The sequence below is a fragment of the Cricetulus griseus genome, chromosome 4, assembly GCF_003668045.3.
Source record: "Cricetulus griseus strain 17A/GY chromosome 4, alternate assembly CriGri-PICRH-1.0, whole genome shotgun sequence".
In the NCBI taxonomy this organism is placed as follows: domain Eukaryota; kingdom Metazoa; phylum Chordata; class Mammalia; order Rodentia; family Cricetidae; genus Cricetulus; species Cricetulus griseus.
This window is the reverse complement of record NC_048597.1, coordinates 11,907,733-11,925,652: the sequence shown is the minus strand read 5'-3', so window position 1 is coordinate 11,925,652 and position 17,920 is coordinate 11,907,733. Positions and strand designations below refer to the sequence as shown.

Sequence of the window (17,920 nt, the reverse complement as noted above, 5' to 3'; positions counted from 1 at the left end):
ACCTTGCATCTGGCACACTGAGGCAGGGTCTCTCAGTTGAACCGAAAGCTCTCTAATGTGGCCATCCTGTTAACCAGCTTGTCCCAGGGATTCCCCATCTTGTGGCATCCAAACTCTGGTCCCAATGCCCAGCAAGCACTCTCTCAACTGAGCCACTTCCTGGTCCTGGTGACCAGCTTTAAAAAGCTAATGACTAGTTTTAAAAGTGTTGACTGCAACAGACACTTCAGATTTTTATGTGCCACATTACTGGGGAAACTTAGAAAATGTCAACACAATCCTAAAATACTCTCCCCTTTAAAAAGGATTTTCTCTATTTTCACTAATGTACATATATGTGTGTGTTTGTGTGCACTAGATAAATGTGCAGGGACCGGTGGAAAGCCAGAGGATAGCGCCAGATCCCTGGGCCTGGAGTTGCAGGTGGTAGTGAAATGTGGGGGCCGGACACTAAATTCAGAGTCTCAGTAAGAAGAGCAAGCCCTCTTAACTGCTGAGTCATCTCTTTGCTCCTGCCTCCTTGAGACAGCATCTTTCCACGTAGCTCAGCTGGTCTTGAACCATCCATCCATCTGCCTCCACATGTTAAGTCAGGAGTATAATTGTATGCCACGATGCCTAGTGAGGATGAGCTTTTAGAGCTCCCCACATGAACTCTTGCCACAGAGGTACAATACCCCCACGCAGCTCCTCTGGAGATAGGTAAACATCTTTCCATCAGCCAAAGCAACCAGCTCTGGACTGGGTGAGCTGCCAAAGGTTCCCGCGCTCAGAGCTTACCTGGGACCGGATCTGCGCAGCCTTCTTGGGGTCCACCATGCGCACATGTTCGAAATGCTTCAGGGTGTGCTGTCTGTCTTTCTGCTCCGCGCGGACATACTTCTTGAGCATGTTGAACACATGATGAGGCTGTGGGGGAAACCGTAGGGACATGAGCTTCAAGTCTGGTGGAAACATTACCGCTTCCGTTGGCATGGAGCCCAAGGGTTCCATGCTGTGTAAACGCTGCAAGTCAGCTTGTGGCCAGGCCTCCCTCTTCTTCAATGACAGTCAATTGCACAGACTATTCTTCCTTTTTAGAAAGTATTTGGCATTTTTGGTATTTCTGACACTGTACTAAATGAGCACTTTCTTTCTAAATAGGTGCTTTCTTCTGTAGAAGAGGAATAAACTTTGGATTGCCCAGGTTTCAGTAGAACCCTTCATTCTCCTGATGAGATATTCACAGGGCGTCCATGACAGTCACCCTACCATGTATGTGCATAGCTCCAAGATGAGAAATAACACTGCACAAATAATCCCTTCATTAGTAACATACAATGGTGCAATAATCAAAATAAGAAAATAATAGGCAATTTACTACTCAACTGTAGGGCGAGGAAAATGATAGGCGCTCTGGAGCATTAGCTTTCCCCTGAACAAAGGCCATCGTTAAGTTGTAGTTATTTTACTTTGAAATTTAATTAAGTTCTTTTTAAACCAAACCATCAGATGCTAATAATCTCAGCAACAATTAAGTTTCTTCTTAAATGCTTCTGTTTTGTTTTTTTTATTCTAATTGGTTCTACTTCATTTTATTCCAATTTTATATGAAAACTTTTCTTTTTTTTTTAAGGATTTTAAGTTTCCTTTGTCTCCAGCAGCTCTACTGCTACTGGGATCTTCCCTCTGGCTTCAGATGATGATTTGCAAGGTAGAATCCTTCATTAAGACAAAGCAAAACATCCCAGAGCTATTCAAGTTCACGTCAGGAATAGACTTGGGAATGTTTGGACAAACACAGTTATTAAACACTGTATCTTGCACACCTTGAAAAAGAGTTTATTAACAGAAACTATGTGTGGTGTATATATGTGTACATATATACCCATGCATATATATGTAAGAATATATCTGATAAATATGTGTGCATATGTGAATGTATATGAGGGTGGATTACAATGCCTTTATTATATTATATATTCAGTTTCTCTCCATTCCTGTTAACCGTGAGGCATTCTCCTGGCAATTCTGTGTGGAATTTGGTGCCCTGTATCTGTGCTACCATGAAGTACACTCATTAATAATAATAATAATTAATAATGTTAATGCTAGATTCCCCTCTTCAGTGTGAGAGCCATGGGCCAAGATTAGGTCTCACTCTTCCTGTGTCGGGCGCTCCCATCCATGGTGCCTGACCCGGAACAGGTCCTCTGTAGCTGCAGCATGCCTGCCAGAGGCCATGCCCCCGTGATTCAGAACACAAAACCACACACACACAAAACCACACACACACACACACACACACACACACACACACACACAATCAAAACAGGATGCCCTCATCTGCCTGGTTTACTTGCTTATTCTAGAAGAAATCTGTTTTTACCACAATCCCAAGAAAGGCTGATATCCTAGCTTTAAACATGGGTCTGAGAAGCCAAGTCTCATTTGTACGATGGCGTGCAGCTGCATTTATGGACCAGAGGGTGTGCTTTCATATTTCAGAAATACTAAGACACATAACTGATAAGCTAAGCCTCTAAAGCATATACTCAAAAGGATAGAGAGATATACTAAGTCAGAAATTAAAGGCTGACTGTTGCTGACTCTGAGAGCTGTTTTATCTGCAGGGCATCATGTAACCTTGACCTTCTTTCTTTTCTTTTCTTTTTTTTTCTTTTAGTTTTTCGAGACAGGGTTTCTCTGTGTAGCTTTGGAGCTTATCTTGGCACTCACTCTGGAGACCAGGCTGGCCTCGAACTCAGAGATCTGCCTGCCTCTGCCTCCCGAGTGCTGGGATTAAAGGCGTGCGCCACCAACGCCCGGCTGGCTAATGTAATTTTTAGAGAACAGGAGAAGGTCATTTCTTATAGCTAGTACCTGTGCATTCCTGGGAAGGTCATTTCTTACAGCTGGTACCTGTGCATTCCTGGGACGGTTTCTTATCGCTAGAACCTGTGCATTCCCGTCTCCCACTTTCAGCATAAATGCCATATATTCCCTTTACCATTTATTAATCTAACATTCATTAAAAAACAAACATTAAAACTTCAATTTTTACATCTTTGCAATTCAGAAGGCAATGTCTTTCGGAGAGGGGGAGTAGGGAGGCAGAGGGAGAGAGAAGGGGAGGAAGAATTGGAGGGTTAAACAGCTTCGCTAGTTGACTAACTTAGTGCTTGGTCCATCTGAGAGACTCAGTTGCTCGTGTCCTTGCTCGCTTCTCACCGCCAGCTCCTGCCAGCTGCATTGTTTTTCTCCTAATCACCCAGACTTCAGCATCTGTTGATTTTCGGTGAAGACATTGTTTGACATGCTCAGTTAGCAGCACGTCTACCTGAATGAGCTAGTTCCTCAGGTAGGTGGAGTGACATGCTTTTTGTGTATGTGGTACCTCATCAAATTTTCATCCCGGCCAAGGGCACAGTGACTTTTTCTCTCCACCTCACAAAAGAGGCATGAGGAAGGATATAGTGGGCTGAAGTGATGTTGGGTACATTGACCCATGTAGCCACTCAGTGTTTGGGAAGAGCTGTCTGCCTCCAGAGCCTTGTATCCTGGCCACTAGGTGGGCCTGACCTAGAACCTAACATGCTAGATTTCTACATACAGACAGATTTGACAAAAACATAACCAAATGGTAAAAGATGGTGTTCTGGGAATTCTCATCTGAGTTTCTCATTCTTTATACTCAGGGGAGGGTAGAGATTCTATATAGACTGTGTTTGGTACCACACATACACGCCTATGATCGTTGATTTATAAATTAGTAAAATCCCAACTACCTACTAAAACAATAACAGTATAGTGAAATAAGAGCTATTTAAAACTTACAGCTTATACCTGAGACCTTCCATTTAACATTTTCAGACAGCGATGGACGCAAGCAAGCAAAATCAGGAAAAAATGAAACCATGGCTAGGGGAGATAAGAGTGCTGAGTTTCTAGAGCATACTGACTACTGTTCTTTATAATAACTGAGAAGATTCGGATTTAGATTACTGAATCTCATTTACGGACCTGGGCTCATGGCAGGAGGCTGTACTTTGCTAAAGGTCTGAGGCAGGAAGGAGAAACAGCAAGATAGGAATGTCTTCTGTCAATCTCATTAGCTTACTGGGAAGTGATTCGGGGTATTAGTTACAAGTTAGGCTTTTGTGATATTCCTAGGTTTTCCTTCTGACTTCATCCTTATCTTTATCTTCTATTAAGTCTGATAATTAAAGACTGAATGTCTTCACATGTTTTCAAGAGCTTATCTCACTTTTCACTGCGATTTCTTTGTGTGCCTCAGAAAGATATTCCTAACTTTCCCTGGAAAGCCCTAGAGCCTGACACAGAGCATCAGCACAGCAGGCAGTGAGGGTCCCCCAGCCCTGTCTCTGTGTGTACCAGGAGCCCCGAGGGCCCAGAGTGAGCTCAGACCTCATTACCCTGTGAGCCTGGAGACTCCCACAAGCAAAGCCTTCGACATCTGATAGTTCCGAAGACTTCAGTGTGCCCCACCAATAAATGACCTGCAGGGCTCTGTTTGTTTGCTCTGACCTTGCAATTGTAAGAATCATATTTAGAAAATTTAAAAGTTAGATTAATGCCTATGCTGGACAGCAGGCAAAGAAACCACCTCAAACGGTGAATGTCTGGGCCTCACAGATGACAGTGTCCAGATAAGGAAGAAAAACAAGCAACATTTCCCCCTGCATAATTGTATCTTCATCTGTGTGTGAAGAAACAGCTCTGCTCTGGCATAGGACTCATGTGTGCCTCCTTTAAAAGATGAAATGAAATAAGGAAATGGACCATCATCTTTACAGCTTCCAGCCACAATTCTCCAAGGCTGGCGTTAGTTATTTCTAGAGCTCTGTAATTGATCGTAGAATAACAAGCAATCATCACTCTCCAGGGAGCTTTATTTGATTGTGCCAGAACAAAGATGAATTTGGTACATTTTAATTAAAAATAAGAAACATTCATGCAGGAATGATAGCAAAAAATTTGTTATCTCTACTGTATCTGTACATAAAGCACAGACGCAAATTCTCTTAAAAGTAATTATTGTTAATAAATGTTAGCATGACCACATTACTCATATTCAAAATTGAATTTCTCATAGAACAAGCAAAAATTCAGTGCCTCATTATAAATATGTTGCTAATAAATAGTCTAACACTTTCCTTGTTTCTATTCATAATGTCAAGCACCAAAGTCTTGAAATTTTCTCTAACTAGCGATACAGATATTTTACCAGGAAATTCTTATTTCAGCTAAGACAGTCTTACTATGTATTAACACTGCAATTTGGTTACATTGGCAATGGGTGGGAGCTAAACCTCATAGTTAAGAGTAAAGAAAACAGACCTGCCCCTTGAGAACTCATTATACCCAGCCCTTTCTGCCATCACGATTGTTTGCTGGACAGTCTTTATCCCATAACTGCATCATCTCCGTTTGCAGCTGCCGTGGCCCTTTCAATTTGCCCTTCCTTCATTTGGAGGAATCACACTGCCTTCTAAAACAGCATTTAAAAATTAATTTCCGAAAACACGAGAGATAAGCACTACTGAAATGGATTAGATGACATCCAATAACAGCAAGGGGACAAGCACTCAATACAAAGAAGGACACACACATTTTGAAACAGGAAAATGGGTATGGTAGATTCCTGCCTCCTACTGTAGTTCCTGGCACATTGTGGCTGCTAATAAGTGACTGTTAATTAAATCAATAAATGGCTGTTAATTAAATCGGTGAGTGACTCAGAGCCAAGCATAATTTCACAAGTAGTTCCAGTGTGTAGACTATTCTTTGTACCCTATCCTGGAAAGGGAGTATCTCTCCAGCCTCCTTTCACAGACCACACTGAAATTCCAAACCCACTCGATGTATTTATCCAGCATTTCCCAGTCCTTTAGGAAGGTGTTTTAAGTGGGCAATCATCCCAGAAAATACTTAATGGAGTCCAGATATATCCAAGCTTCTCTTAACAAGGCTCATTCCACTTATTTCAAAAGATTCATTGTCTTTATAACCCATTGATATCTGGTGGATGTCCACAAGATGGAAGGAAATCATGACCTTTTCCTGTCTAAGGTAATATAATAAAATTCCCTACTTCCCAGCTGTAGTCCACTTTCCATTGTTCTTTTATATCATTTCTCAATTTGGCATGCCTGGGACTCAGAATGAAAGATATACACCACTAACAGTGAACAGGCTCTTCATTCATTCGCTTACACTCAAAGCACATGGCATGACTGATCAGTTCAAGTTCTACGGCTTCATGTTTGATTGGGAGATCTGGCTTCTTACTCTTACAGACACTTGTGCTTTGAATCCTTTCCTGATGGGATCGACTGAGTATCAGAGTGCTTGAAAGGCTGGGATACAATCCTGCCATGTACAAAGCAAATGACTCACAACACAGGGAGTCTAACCCTTCCAGGGCATGAGGGACCTCCTTAGAAAACCCTCTCCTGAAGCATTAAATTGCACCCTCGTGGTTTCTAAGACCTTGAATTTACCTCACCAGGAAAAAGTAATTTTCTCCTGTTTTTACAAAGCTAGCTTTTTTGAAGTTTTATATCTAAGATTTCAAAAAAAAAAATGCTAAGCATACGAAATAAACTGTATAGAACACTTGTGATGTGTCCCTGTTGAGTTTGTTTCTCTATTTCGCCATCAACATTCTAAACATATTCTCAATGTTATAAAAGAAATCTAGTGGGGAAACAACAAGAACAAAAACTGCAAAACCAATGCAAACAAACCAGCAAAATAAATCAAAAGCAATGGGAAGAAACTTACATTGCAACCTTTAGAAAATAACATTTTTTTTGTCTTTAAGTCTAGTGGTTAAGTAAAAAAATTAAATTCCAATACAAAATGTATCTATGATATTTTCTTTAGAAAAATCACTATGCTCGGTCAAACACAAAATTTACCAAAGCAAAAGAGAAAGTGGCCAAAGGTTTATTCCTGTGGCTTCCTCCATTTGGTGATTTTCAGTTCAGATAATAAAGATACATTCCACAGAAAGAGTTTGGATAATAAGGCTTTCTTGCATAGTTCACACTGCTAGGGTAGAAGTATTGCACATGGTCAAGGAGTTACTTTCAAGAAAGTCATTGCCCATTGGTTCCTTCCTTTTTAACTAAGAAGCACATCTTTCTAATTGGACATTTGCCAATTAGTTCATGCATTCCATACTAACTTTCAGTCCTCCCTGGAAGGAAGACATCTGCAGTCTTGTTTCAACCTTCAACGAGTCCTTCTGGTTTTGAATTATGGACAAACAAAGCTAGGAAAATGTTAACTGAAAGAGGAGTTGAAAAATTAACCCTAACTTTCAAACTGGGGAGGAAGAATTCCTTTACTAAGTAACTTGTTTCTAGTTACAGATTAAATGGCTGTCTTGGGAATGAAATACAGGTATAACATCAGGAAATGTAGAAAATGGATGTTTGCTATCCTCTCCTACAAAGCAGTGACCTTTGTCAAATACTGTCGTTTTAGACTGAAATTTACTCAATGTATCCAATTTCATAATTCATGGTTTCAGCTACATGTTCGCAGTTCAGATGTCTGAGACAGCACTCAGCTCTTCCAATTCCAGAGCAGAGAGGGGCCAGGACTGATCTGGGCTTCTGCGGTCTTAAAAGTCTTGTTGAGTCAAACAAAACACCAAAGCTCTCAGGATAAACAGGCTTAGTAATGCAATCCAGAGGGCACAGCTTGGGATTAATTAGTAAACAAAAGACATTTTAAAGCAACACACACCCCAGGAAGGCTTTGCCAAGTGGTCTGACCATCCAACAAATGCCAACTGTGACATACTTTTGACTTTTTTCAGGGTGATTTATAACAATCTGCTTTCATTTTATATATTCACCTTTGGGATCCTGCATTCTTGCTTTAAACATCCTCTAAGGAGCCAACAATTCAAGGTCAAATGCATTTCTGCTACTTTAATTATATTGCCTCCTTTCCCAACACCTAGACTATGTTTTGAATTAAGTGGGAGCTTGTTTATGTTTTTTTTAAAAAAACATTTATATAACAAAACTGAAGGAAGAATTCTTAGAATCCAGCTATAATCGAGGAGTATGAAATTAGAATTTATGTTAAATTTAATCAAATGATCCTTGGAAATGGTGTGAAATTGTGTGTGTCTGTGTGTGTGTGTACGTGTCACATATGTACGTATGTGTATATTCTGAAGAGTCCTCACCAGCTCTGTTCTCTAAGACAGGCTATGGTGTACCTTTCAATTGTGTGCTATACACTTTTCTTAAACACCTGAACACTTGTAATTTCATAGTAAGTCTTTTGTCTTAATGGACAAGAGAAAAGTAGATATTAGCATATACATGGGCCACAGAGCACCACAGCATTCCAGCTGTGGATAGCTGCCTGTGACGACCTTCTGCACAGAAGGGAGTGAGAGTGGACCTCCACTTTGGAGGGGATGTGGGAACGAAGAATGCATTTTCAGATACACACAGACGCTTCCAAGCTTTGCAACCTATCTCTTCATCTTCTGTTTGAATTAATTAAAAAGAGGACACATATGCGCCCACTGTCACATATTTCCCACTGGTCTTGAGGAAGACCTGTCTACTAAGCTTGAGAAACAGACACCCTGCTTGCCGTCTTTCCTGATAGTGAGACTTAAATGAAAGCCGTTGAGAAAACCCCATTCTGCTCTCATCTCATTTTACTCTCCCAGACAGAGACCTAACTGCAGAGAATGGACTTCTGCTGGGATCATTTCAGTTGTCTCCTGTCTCAAGACCCACTACACTGGCAAACATTCCATTTCCACAACTCTCCTCTCTAAGGAATAACCAAGAGAAGACATTGTAGAGGGCGACTACTCACAACTCTCCCTGTCTTCTATTAGTGGTGTCACCCCGAACCAGTCACCTCATCCCCCGAGAGCTCGGTGATGTCACCAGTACAACAAAGTTAGTGCCATCTTGCTACCGGGAGTAATGCCAGGAGCTCCTTAACGTGGAAGGAAAGATCAGGGTGGTGAGGAAAATCAGCACCGGTGGGTGGATTCTTGGTTTAGTTAGATAATGTGAACAGATTTCTAAATCTAGCCAAGATTTCACCCTCCTGCTAGAGAAAAGGAATGGATGGACTAAATAAGAGGAGCAATTTCTTCAAAGAAAGGAGCATGGACCACAGAAAGAGGGGACAAATAAGCTGAGGTCTATAATTGTCAGCACCTGAGGCCCCTGAGTTTCCCAGATTGTACAAGGTAGGGAATCCAGACAGGCGATTCTATGAAGGGAGGATTCAATAGAGACCCAGTTGGCTAGACTTTCCAGGACCACTTGGTCTGGACTCTTCAGAGGGTGGTCCTCCTGACTGTAGCTAAGCACTCATCGGTGCATACTTGTGTCAGCAACTGAGGTTGGGTGTAAAAAGTTCCCCAGAGGATTAGAGGTAACAGTGCCTGGAGTCTTACAGAGAAAGGAATTATTTGTTCTTGGCAATCCAATTTGAACTCAGCATTCATGGTAGACTTCTCAGAGGGATCTTGATGGAAAATGGGAATAACAAGCCACGTGAAGAAAACTAACACTTATCAAATCTGAAAATAGTGGGATACCAAAGGGCCAAACTGCTTCCAGGTAAAGTAGCAACATTTCAGATCAAAGTCTGAATATATTTATAGTTTTACAAAACTACACCCAACAACTTAATGTTTATAGTATATGATAGGTGATTAAAAATGATCAGACACAAAATGATGCAGGAAAATATCAGTCATGATCATAGGTATGAGATGAAGAGATGGCCAGAAGAGACTAAGGAGAGGTGGAATTCTATCATTATACATTATTAAACTAGCTACTGTGATAAAGAGAAAAATTTTGATTATTTGTAAAGATGTAAGAATTACCAGTTGGAAATAACAAACATCATCATTAAAGTAGTAAAAGAAAACTATCTGGACCAATAATTCTATACCCAGCCAAAATACCTCTCAAAATCAGTGGTAAAATTAAGGTAGTTTCAAATATAAATAAATAAAAGGAAGCTACCACTAGTTTACACACATTCTAACAAAAGGAATTCAAACTTCATCCTACATGCACTCGAAAATGTAAAGGAAGTCCTTTGGGCAGAAGGAAAATGATACATGGTAAATAAGAGCAAAGAATAAGACTATGAGAAACCATGACCACATTAGGCAAAGGTGTTATTGTCTCTTATAATATGAGACATATAAAAAATGATGGCTTACAAGACACACAGGGGTGGGCCTAGGCCCTATCCCAAAGGATACGAAAGACTCTTATGACACCCTATGGAAGGCCTCACCATCCAGGGGGAGCAGAAAAGATATGTGACAGATAAGGTTTTAGCTGGGGGGCGGGTAGGGGAGGACGGGTGGGAGAAGGGAAATGGGATTGTCATGTAAAACAATCCTGTTTCTAATTCAAATAAATAAGTTGAAAAAAAAAGATGGCTAAAGGAAAATAACAATGCAGCATGGAAAACAATGTAAAGGCACTAGTCAAAAGAGTTAAGAGAGGGAGCAGACATTGTTCCTTGACCCTGCGCCTTTAAGACACAATGTATCTGAGTCCCATCTATAAATCTGGTGTTTATGGCGTTTCTCCTAGCTTCTTTGATGTGGCCTCCAGTCCCCAGTGTCTGAACACCACCACGGATGCTGTGACCTGGAGTGAGATCTCAGTGAGGCTTACCCTTGGAGGCACGGCCTGCAGAGCGGTGATGTAATTCTCAAGGGCCAGGCGGCGGCGGTCGTTGAGCATGGCCTCCACTCTGGCCATGTGGGTCTCTACCAGCTGCTGTCTCTCATTGGCTGCTTCCTGTTCCAGAGATTCCACTTTCTCCTGGAAATGCTGACATGGAAAACACACAAGCACATTTGTTTCTTAATGTAATCATTAATGCAAAGATAGTCTTCTCTGTTTACTTAAGGAGATGGGTGTCTGTCCTAAATTCCTAATCTCACTTAAAACTTAAATTTTCCAAGGGAATAGAGGAGCTGAGAACTCCACCAACCCAAAAGATGTATCATTAATGGAAAGAAGATTGACAGCAATATAAATTTGGGGTGATTAATTCTAATTTGAAATAGTCAGAAACAAATGTAAGGAAGCAATTTATTCCTCAGACAAGGAGTGAGAAGGATCCAAGGTTATGCAAATATGAAGACAGGGGCTTCCAGTGGATGCTGGTAGCCTGGGGGTCTTCCATGAGTGAGTGTGAGCATGTCTTGTTTGGTGTGAAGAAGGGTTGGGCGCTACCTGGATAACAGCCTTCTTGTCAGCTTTGGGCAAGTTCTTTGCTTGACGTTCTGCCTCTTCCCATTCTCTCATGACCTATAAAGATAACAAAAGACTTCAGTTGAAAATTCTCAGCTCTTCTCTCAAATACAGATTTAACTGGATGGATTATATCACAGTATGTTTTCTATTAAAAGTATATCACATGGCCATTTCTATATGGATAATATTTATCCTACAAAAATACAAATAATATAGTATGGTGACTATACAAATATATACAAATATACAAATAATATAATATAGTATGGTGACTATAAGTGTCAATGCTTATTGCATCTTCTTGAAATAAGGTTGGTCCACCTTTTCATTTTCCTTGAGAAATGGCTGAAGGTCATTTTACTAGACAGGAGTAAACACCAACTAAAAGGCTTACACTACCTGAACAAGGTTTCCAGTCAGTGAACTAAACACATTGGTGTTAAGCTTTTACAACAGCAAGTCAAAACATGTCAAATGGTGTGTTTGGGGATGCATATGTGCAGACCAGGAATACAATGTCACAAAAGGAGAAAGGATGCAGGAAGGGAAGGAAGACCTCTGTTGTCTGAAATCCTTCTGTTGTCTACCCCTTGCACAAATGAGCAGTAGACTCTTGACCAGTAACCAAAGTCACAAATAGCAAAGATTATTCCAAATCCACCCAGAAATTCTAAGAAAGTATGCACTACATTATAAACTTCTGAATGTGGCAAAAGGTAGGGCTAATTGAGTAACCAGGGCAGTCTGGTGTGTCCCAACAGTTTCCTGTTCTCTACCTTGATCTTCAGTCCCTGAGAGTCTCACTCACCGATCAGAATAGCGTCTATAATGAAAATGAGGGTTAACTTCTCATCACCTGTGGCTGCCTTTTCCTTTTCTAGTGTATTGTCTGTGAAGTGAGCTTTGTGAAGTGAGCTTAATGAAGGAAGACGAAGCAAGCAAAACAGTGTCTTACAGGGTAAGTACTTGAGGTCTTTGCATACATCTAAAGTAGAAGAAAGCTTGACTCCTACAAAATTGCAAAGAAAACAAGGCTAATAAAATTACATCTAGTCAGCACCTGAGTTGGTTTTTAAAAATTAGTTCCTTTGAGAACAAGATACAAGGGAAAAGTACAAGCAAAGTGTCCTTGGCACTTGGGTGTTTCTATCAGTTAATAAAGCGGTGGACCAAGGAGATAGTGAAGTGACTATCCTCAATTTGTAGATGAGATAAGCCCGGGAGGGAAAAAAAGGTTCAATTTCCAGTTCCGAGAATGTTCCCAGCATGACTGTCTTCTACCTAAAATTCCTCAGGCAAGAAATCTCAAAACTGGTTTGAGATAGAAACCAAATTGTCTTAATGGGGCATGAAAACAGATTCCCTGCATTATGTACGCATTGTTATCATCTCACTTGGCCATTCAGAATCCGGACTTCCTGCTTGGAGTCCCAGATCCATGGAATAATTAAGATTTACCTAGTTAATGTACTGAAAATATGTATTACTATATAAATGAACTCAAACATTGATTTTTTCAGAATAATTTAACAATATCTTCCACTCTCACAAATACATGGCTTATACCATCACTATCGGACGACTAACAGGCACACTGTAGGCGGGAGATCTCCCTTACACCAGTGGCTTTCATTGGGCACACTAACAATAGAGAACATTACTGGACTAAGTGCTCTACAAAGTCAGTCTGTTTTAATTGGTTCTCCACAACAGTAATGGCCAGGCTCACTTTACAGACAAGTTTAAAAAAACCATAATAAAAATAACACATGGATAAGAAATGAAGACAAACCCAGTAGCTTACTGGCTCAATGTCCATTATAGAGTGGGGCATCTATCTACCAGGAGACCTAAGTGCCAGTACCAAAAGCTGTTCCTAAGATGCTACCGGATATATTAAAAAATGCAGCATCAGGTGAATTTTCATCTTGAAGAACTTGATTCTATACACATACTAAAATGACTAAATATGTAAATAGCTTTGATGAATAATCTTGCTTGTTAACTTGACAGGATTTAGGATCACCATGGAAACAAGTCTCTGGGAATGGCAGTGGGGGTGTTTTCTAGGTTAGATTAGGTTAATGGATGTGGGGAGACTCACCCTAAGTGCCATGGCTGGGGATTCTGGACTGAAGGAAAAAGAGAAGCAGCTGAGAAGCGCCGTGCACTCTGCTTCTGACTGTAGATGCCAGGTGACCCTCTGCCTCACACACCTGCCACCCGCCATGACCATCAAATCACCATGGGCCATAGCCTGCAATGCTAAGCCCAAACACATTCTTCCTTTCTTAAGATGCTTTTGGTCAGGATGTTTTGCCAGAACAAGGAGTAATGAATACAGTAATAAAAGCACTTTTAGTTTGCTGTGGGTTTTTTTTTTGTTTTGTTTTTGTTTTTGTTTTTGGTGGTGTTTATTTGTATCTGCCACAAGCTAGTCACACTGCAACAGGTATCTTCAGATGGCTAGCTTGTAGTTCTCATTACCATCGACAAAAATATCATCGTCCCTAGTATTCCATGTGTGCGACAGAAATAGATGGAGTCCATTATTTTGTATGCTAACCTAGAAAATTAATTTTAAAACTACAGCAAAAAATCAAGTTTGGAAGCCCCACATTTGAATACTTGATGTGCTCTGGATCTGAACTCTGAACTTTGGGGCTGTGCTGTGCATCCCCGTACAACAGTTTCTCACTGTGTGCAGAGAGGTATCAATTCCATCAGGATTTCCGGCTCTTCAGAGTCCTGGCTATGTCATGCAGAGAGAGTGACTATTACTCAGTAGAGATTTAAGAGGCAGCCGAATTCAAAGTCAAAAAGTCCCCAGAATTCAGCTGCATAGATTAGGAAGACAAATGCAGCTCAGGAGCCTTACTAGCCAGTAATGTTGGAATCTACCAGGCTCATTCTCTGCTCTAGGATGAAAATCGCTACGGAATCTCAGATCGGGGATGAGAAGATGGAGAAAATCTCCCGGAAATATATGAACTAAGTCCCGGATGAAGTAGCTATGCTCTCGAGGCTTCTCTTTCGACAACACATCATGTCAAAACCTAACAGAATACTTAAAACTGGTTTCCTTAATTGCATAGAAATATCTCAGATACAGTGAAAAACAATTTCCATGGGCCTTAAAAATTACTTCAAAAAAGGATTTGGTGGTTTTAAGAATGAAATACGAGGTTGTTAGAGATCATATAAATTTATATGGACGAAAAGGAATTAGAGTTAGTAGAAACATAAGATATATATATATATATATATATATATATATATATATCATCAATGAGTAAATTAGTATACAAATCTTTTGAATCAAATGAAAGGTAAGAGCAATACGTTCCCCAGTTCAAAAATTATGGGAAGCAGAGGAATGTGTGAATTTGTGGATGACAGGAAGACATTTCTGAAATAAGCCATGATTAAGGGCAAAGTGAGCCCTCCCCCATGAGGGGAGCAGCTTCCGGCTGCAGACAAGCCAGGCAGGTGGGTGAATGGGGGGCTGATGCAAGGCTGGGGTGAGGTTGCAGTGGCAGGCGTTGCAAACAACACGCTGGGCTCTCAGCGTGTGTAATACTTCTGTAGACTTCTGGGCAATTCATGTGTCCAGCACTGCATTTTTAAAGGGCCACGGGGAAGCCTCTTGGAAGCTTCAGAAAATAAGATCAATTTTGAGTTATTATAAGAAGGAATTATGGTAGATCCCACGCAGTCTTTCCACACCTTAAGTGACCTTTCTAATGAAAAATGTGAAAAATTGCACTTCTCAGAAGCATGGATTTCAATTGGCTGTTCCTTTCAGCCGGCTGTGCATGTGAACTGTAGTTCAAGGCCCGAAGCATCCTGGTCTGGTGTGGTTGTCAAGCCCTCTTCTCTTATTGGTTTAACTCCAGAACAGGGACAAGCATGATGGTAGTCTTCTTCAAAGACGCAGTAGCCGCGTCCTGATTTCTAAGATACCTCATTAGTTCTGTTTAAAAGATGGGCTTTCCTGTCACTTGGGTACAGCGCTACCAATAGATCAGGAGAAGACAGTGGCTGGTGATTCCCAGGGACACAGGGACAGAGCCTGGGTCAATCTCAGGCAAGACTGATGGGAGGGAGGAATTTAAGGGGAAATAGAAGTGAAGGTGAGGGGAGTGGGCTCAGGAAGTTTCCCTAAGGGACAGGGCAGGGTAGAGCATGTGAATAGTGACTCGACCCCAAAAGCCAGATAAAGAAGTTGGCTGGGATTTGGCCCAAGGGAGCAGGCATAGCTTAAACTTGCAGGCATTCTTCCTCACACGCTTCTGGGAAACAGCTTATCTCACTGGGCTGAACTCTGCAAGCAGATTGCATTGGCTAGCTAGAAAACCCCAGAGATCTGCCTGTCTCTGCACCCTCAGTACTGGGTTACAAGCACATGCCATCAGGGGTGGCTTTTTAAATGTGGGTTCCGGGAACCAAACTCTGATTCTCAGGCTTAGCAGGTTACAGGAATTACAGCAGTTTACTGACTGAGCTGCCTCCAGAGCCCCTACCTCTCTATTCTTCAAGTAAATCTTACTAAATAAATCTTACCATGCCCATTTAAAGTATATAGCCTATCATTGGATACACACAGAAAATAAAGTTTGCCACAATGCAGCAATTAGCAGCTGTCACCTCAGCATCTCCACGGATTACCTTTCTTTAGCAGAGAGACACAATTCAATCTGTGCTTTGAAATCCTCCTGTAGTCGCCTTTACTAGACACTATGGGGGAGAGGAGGGGGTAAGGGAGCCCGAAATCCTACAGTCTGTGTTCTCTCATAGAAAACATTCAAATTAAGCTTTATGTCTAAAGATAGATTGAGGCAGAGGCAAGCTCAGATTTCCCTGCATTGTATTTGTAAAGCGACAGAAGTGAGCCCACGCTACCTGGGACATCCTCTCTCGGTGCTTAGCTTCCAGTCTCTCTTTGGCTTTCTGGAAATGGGCATGTTCATTCTCATCACCGGGTGTCTCCAGGTACTTGTCGACAGCATCAGGGGTGCTGGCTGCTGTTGTAGGAACTGGAAGGGAAAAAGGATGGAGAGATGAGAAGAGAAACAGAATGCCCAGTTGTTGTAAGCAAGCCAGTCATTTCCCAGGGCAGAGTGCAAAAGAGTACACAGAAGACGCCGATGCTGTGTAAAGAAACACCTGGAGATGTTTTGCCTTGGCTAGAGTGTGTTTCACCTCTTCAATGCACCGAGAAGAGGTACATTTTAAACAACAGCATTAAAAATGTCTTGCCCAGATAGGCCCTCCTGGAGCCATCATCACTTAATATGGCCATGTTCTTATCAAATCCTTATGCTTTGCTTGGCTATTTTGTTATTTTGAAAGTAAATAACAGTATTGTCAATATCATGCATTATAACTCCTGAAGAAACCAATGAAATCTGAAAATAAGGCTGTTGCACACCTCAAGCATCTCAGCGAAACGGGAATTCTACATATTGTGTTGTAGACAGCTTAATTACAAAGCCACCCTCACGAGAGAGCGTTTGACACACCATGGGAAGAAATATAAGCATCAATAAGTGCAGTTTAGAAACCACAAAAGGACTTTCAGCCTTCACATATTTGGCAAGAATCTATAATTCATTACCCTGTTTGTCAAAAAGACAGTAATTTCTATTTTGAATTCAATACCACTGAGCATTGTCTGAACTGTAGCACCCACTGTGATGTTATGTGACAACAGGAATACTCACAAAACCAAAAAGTGAGGCATAAAAAATGTTCTAACTCACAAATGAATAGTGACTAACAAGAATTGATTATTTAAGAGTGTTTAAAAAAAGACAGAACAGAGAAATTTCAAAGAACAATATGTCTTCCCCCTAAACATGAAATGACATCACTGTCCTCAAATAAATGTTTATTCAAAAGTATCAACCATCATTCCAAGTATTCTCTTCATACTTCTTGGAATAAGAGGGCAGAGATGTAGTATCCCCCAACAGAACTTCAATGAGAAGTCACAGATAAGTCTTCTGAAGCTAGAATCTTGTGTACACATTTAAGACAATGACTGGAATTACAATAAAAGGCTTGATCACTTCAACAGAAACCAGAAATTCATTTTGCTAAGTAAGAGAAACACAAGAATTCCGATTTCTTTCTCACTTCTTTGTCATCGGTTAATCATTATTTTTCAAAACATAAAAGCAGCTGAGAGCTCTGTCCAGGTGTGGCATTTGAGCTCAAGGGAGGAGACAAACACTTGTTTCTGGAACGTTAAAGAGCTGTCCCCATCTAGCTGGTAAAAAAAGGGAACACTCACTTAATGGGGAGAAAGAAGGGAGATCCCCTCTGAAATTAGGCCCAGCTAGATCCAAACCTAAGATAATATTTTTAAACCAGGGCGAGTAACATTAGCACCCTGAATTCCAGGATTTTTATCTAGTGCTGACAACATGCCTTGCATCCTACAATGAAGTGCCAGTCACACGATGTACTTCATGCCTGCCAGTCCCTTTCCTGCCTCCTGCTACGTTTTACAGAAATCTTTTATGCCAACCTTGAAGGGAAAAAAATCAGATACATTTATTTCTAATTCACTGAAAATAAATTAGAATATAGGACTATGCAATTATCGCCCATAGGAAAAGCAACAC

The 17,920-nt window shown here is 41.0% G+C and overlaps 1 protein-coding gene across 6 annotated transcripts in view; it reads right to left on the bottom strand.

Annotated features, from left to right (window-relative positions):
* Nucleotides 1–17,920, bottom strand: part of App (amyloid beta precursor protein) — a 217,962-nt gene that overhangs the window by 50,822 nt on the left and 149,220 nt on the right. For all 6 annotated transcript variants that reach the window (XM_027412361.2, XM_027412362.2, XM_027412363.2 and 3 more), the window contains 4 exons: nt 16,194–16,327; nt 11,271–11,345; nt 10,704–10,862; nt 781–909 (listed from right to left, as the gene is read on the bottom strand). In XM_027412361.2, coding sequence (XP_027268162.1) covers nt 781–909; nt 10,704–10,862; nt 11,271–11,345; nt 16,194–16,327 — 497 coding nt within the window. The remainder of the gene's footprint in view (nt 1–780; nt 910–10,703; nt 10,863–11,270; nt 11,346–16,193; nt 16,328–17,920) is intronic.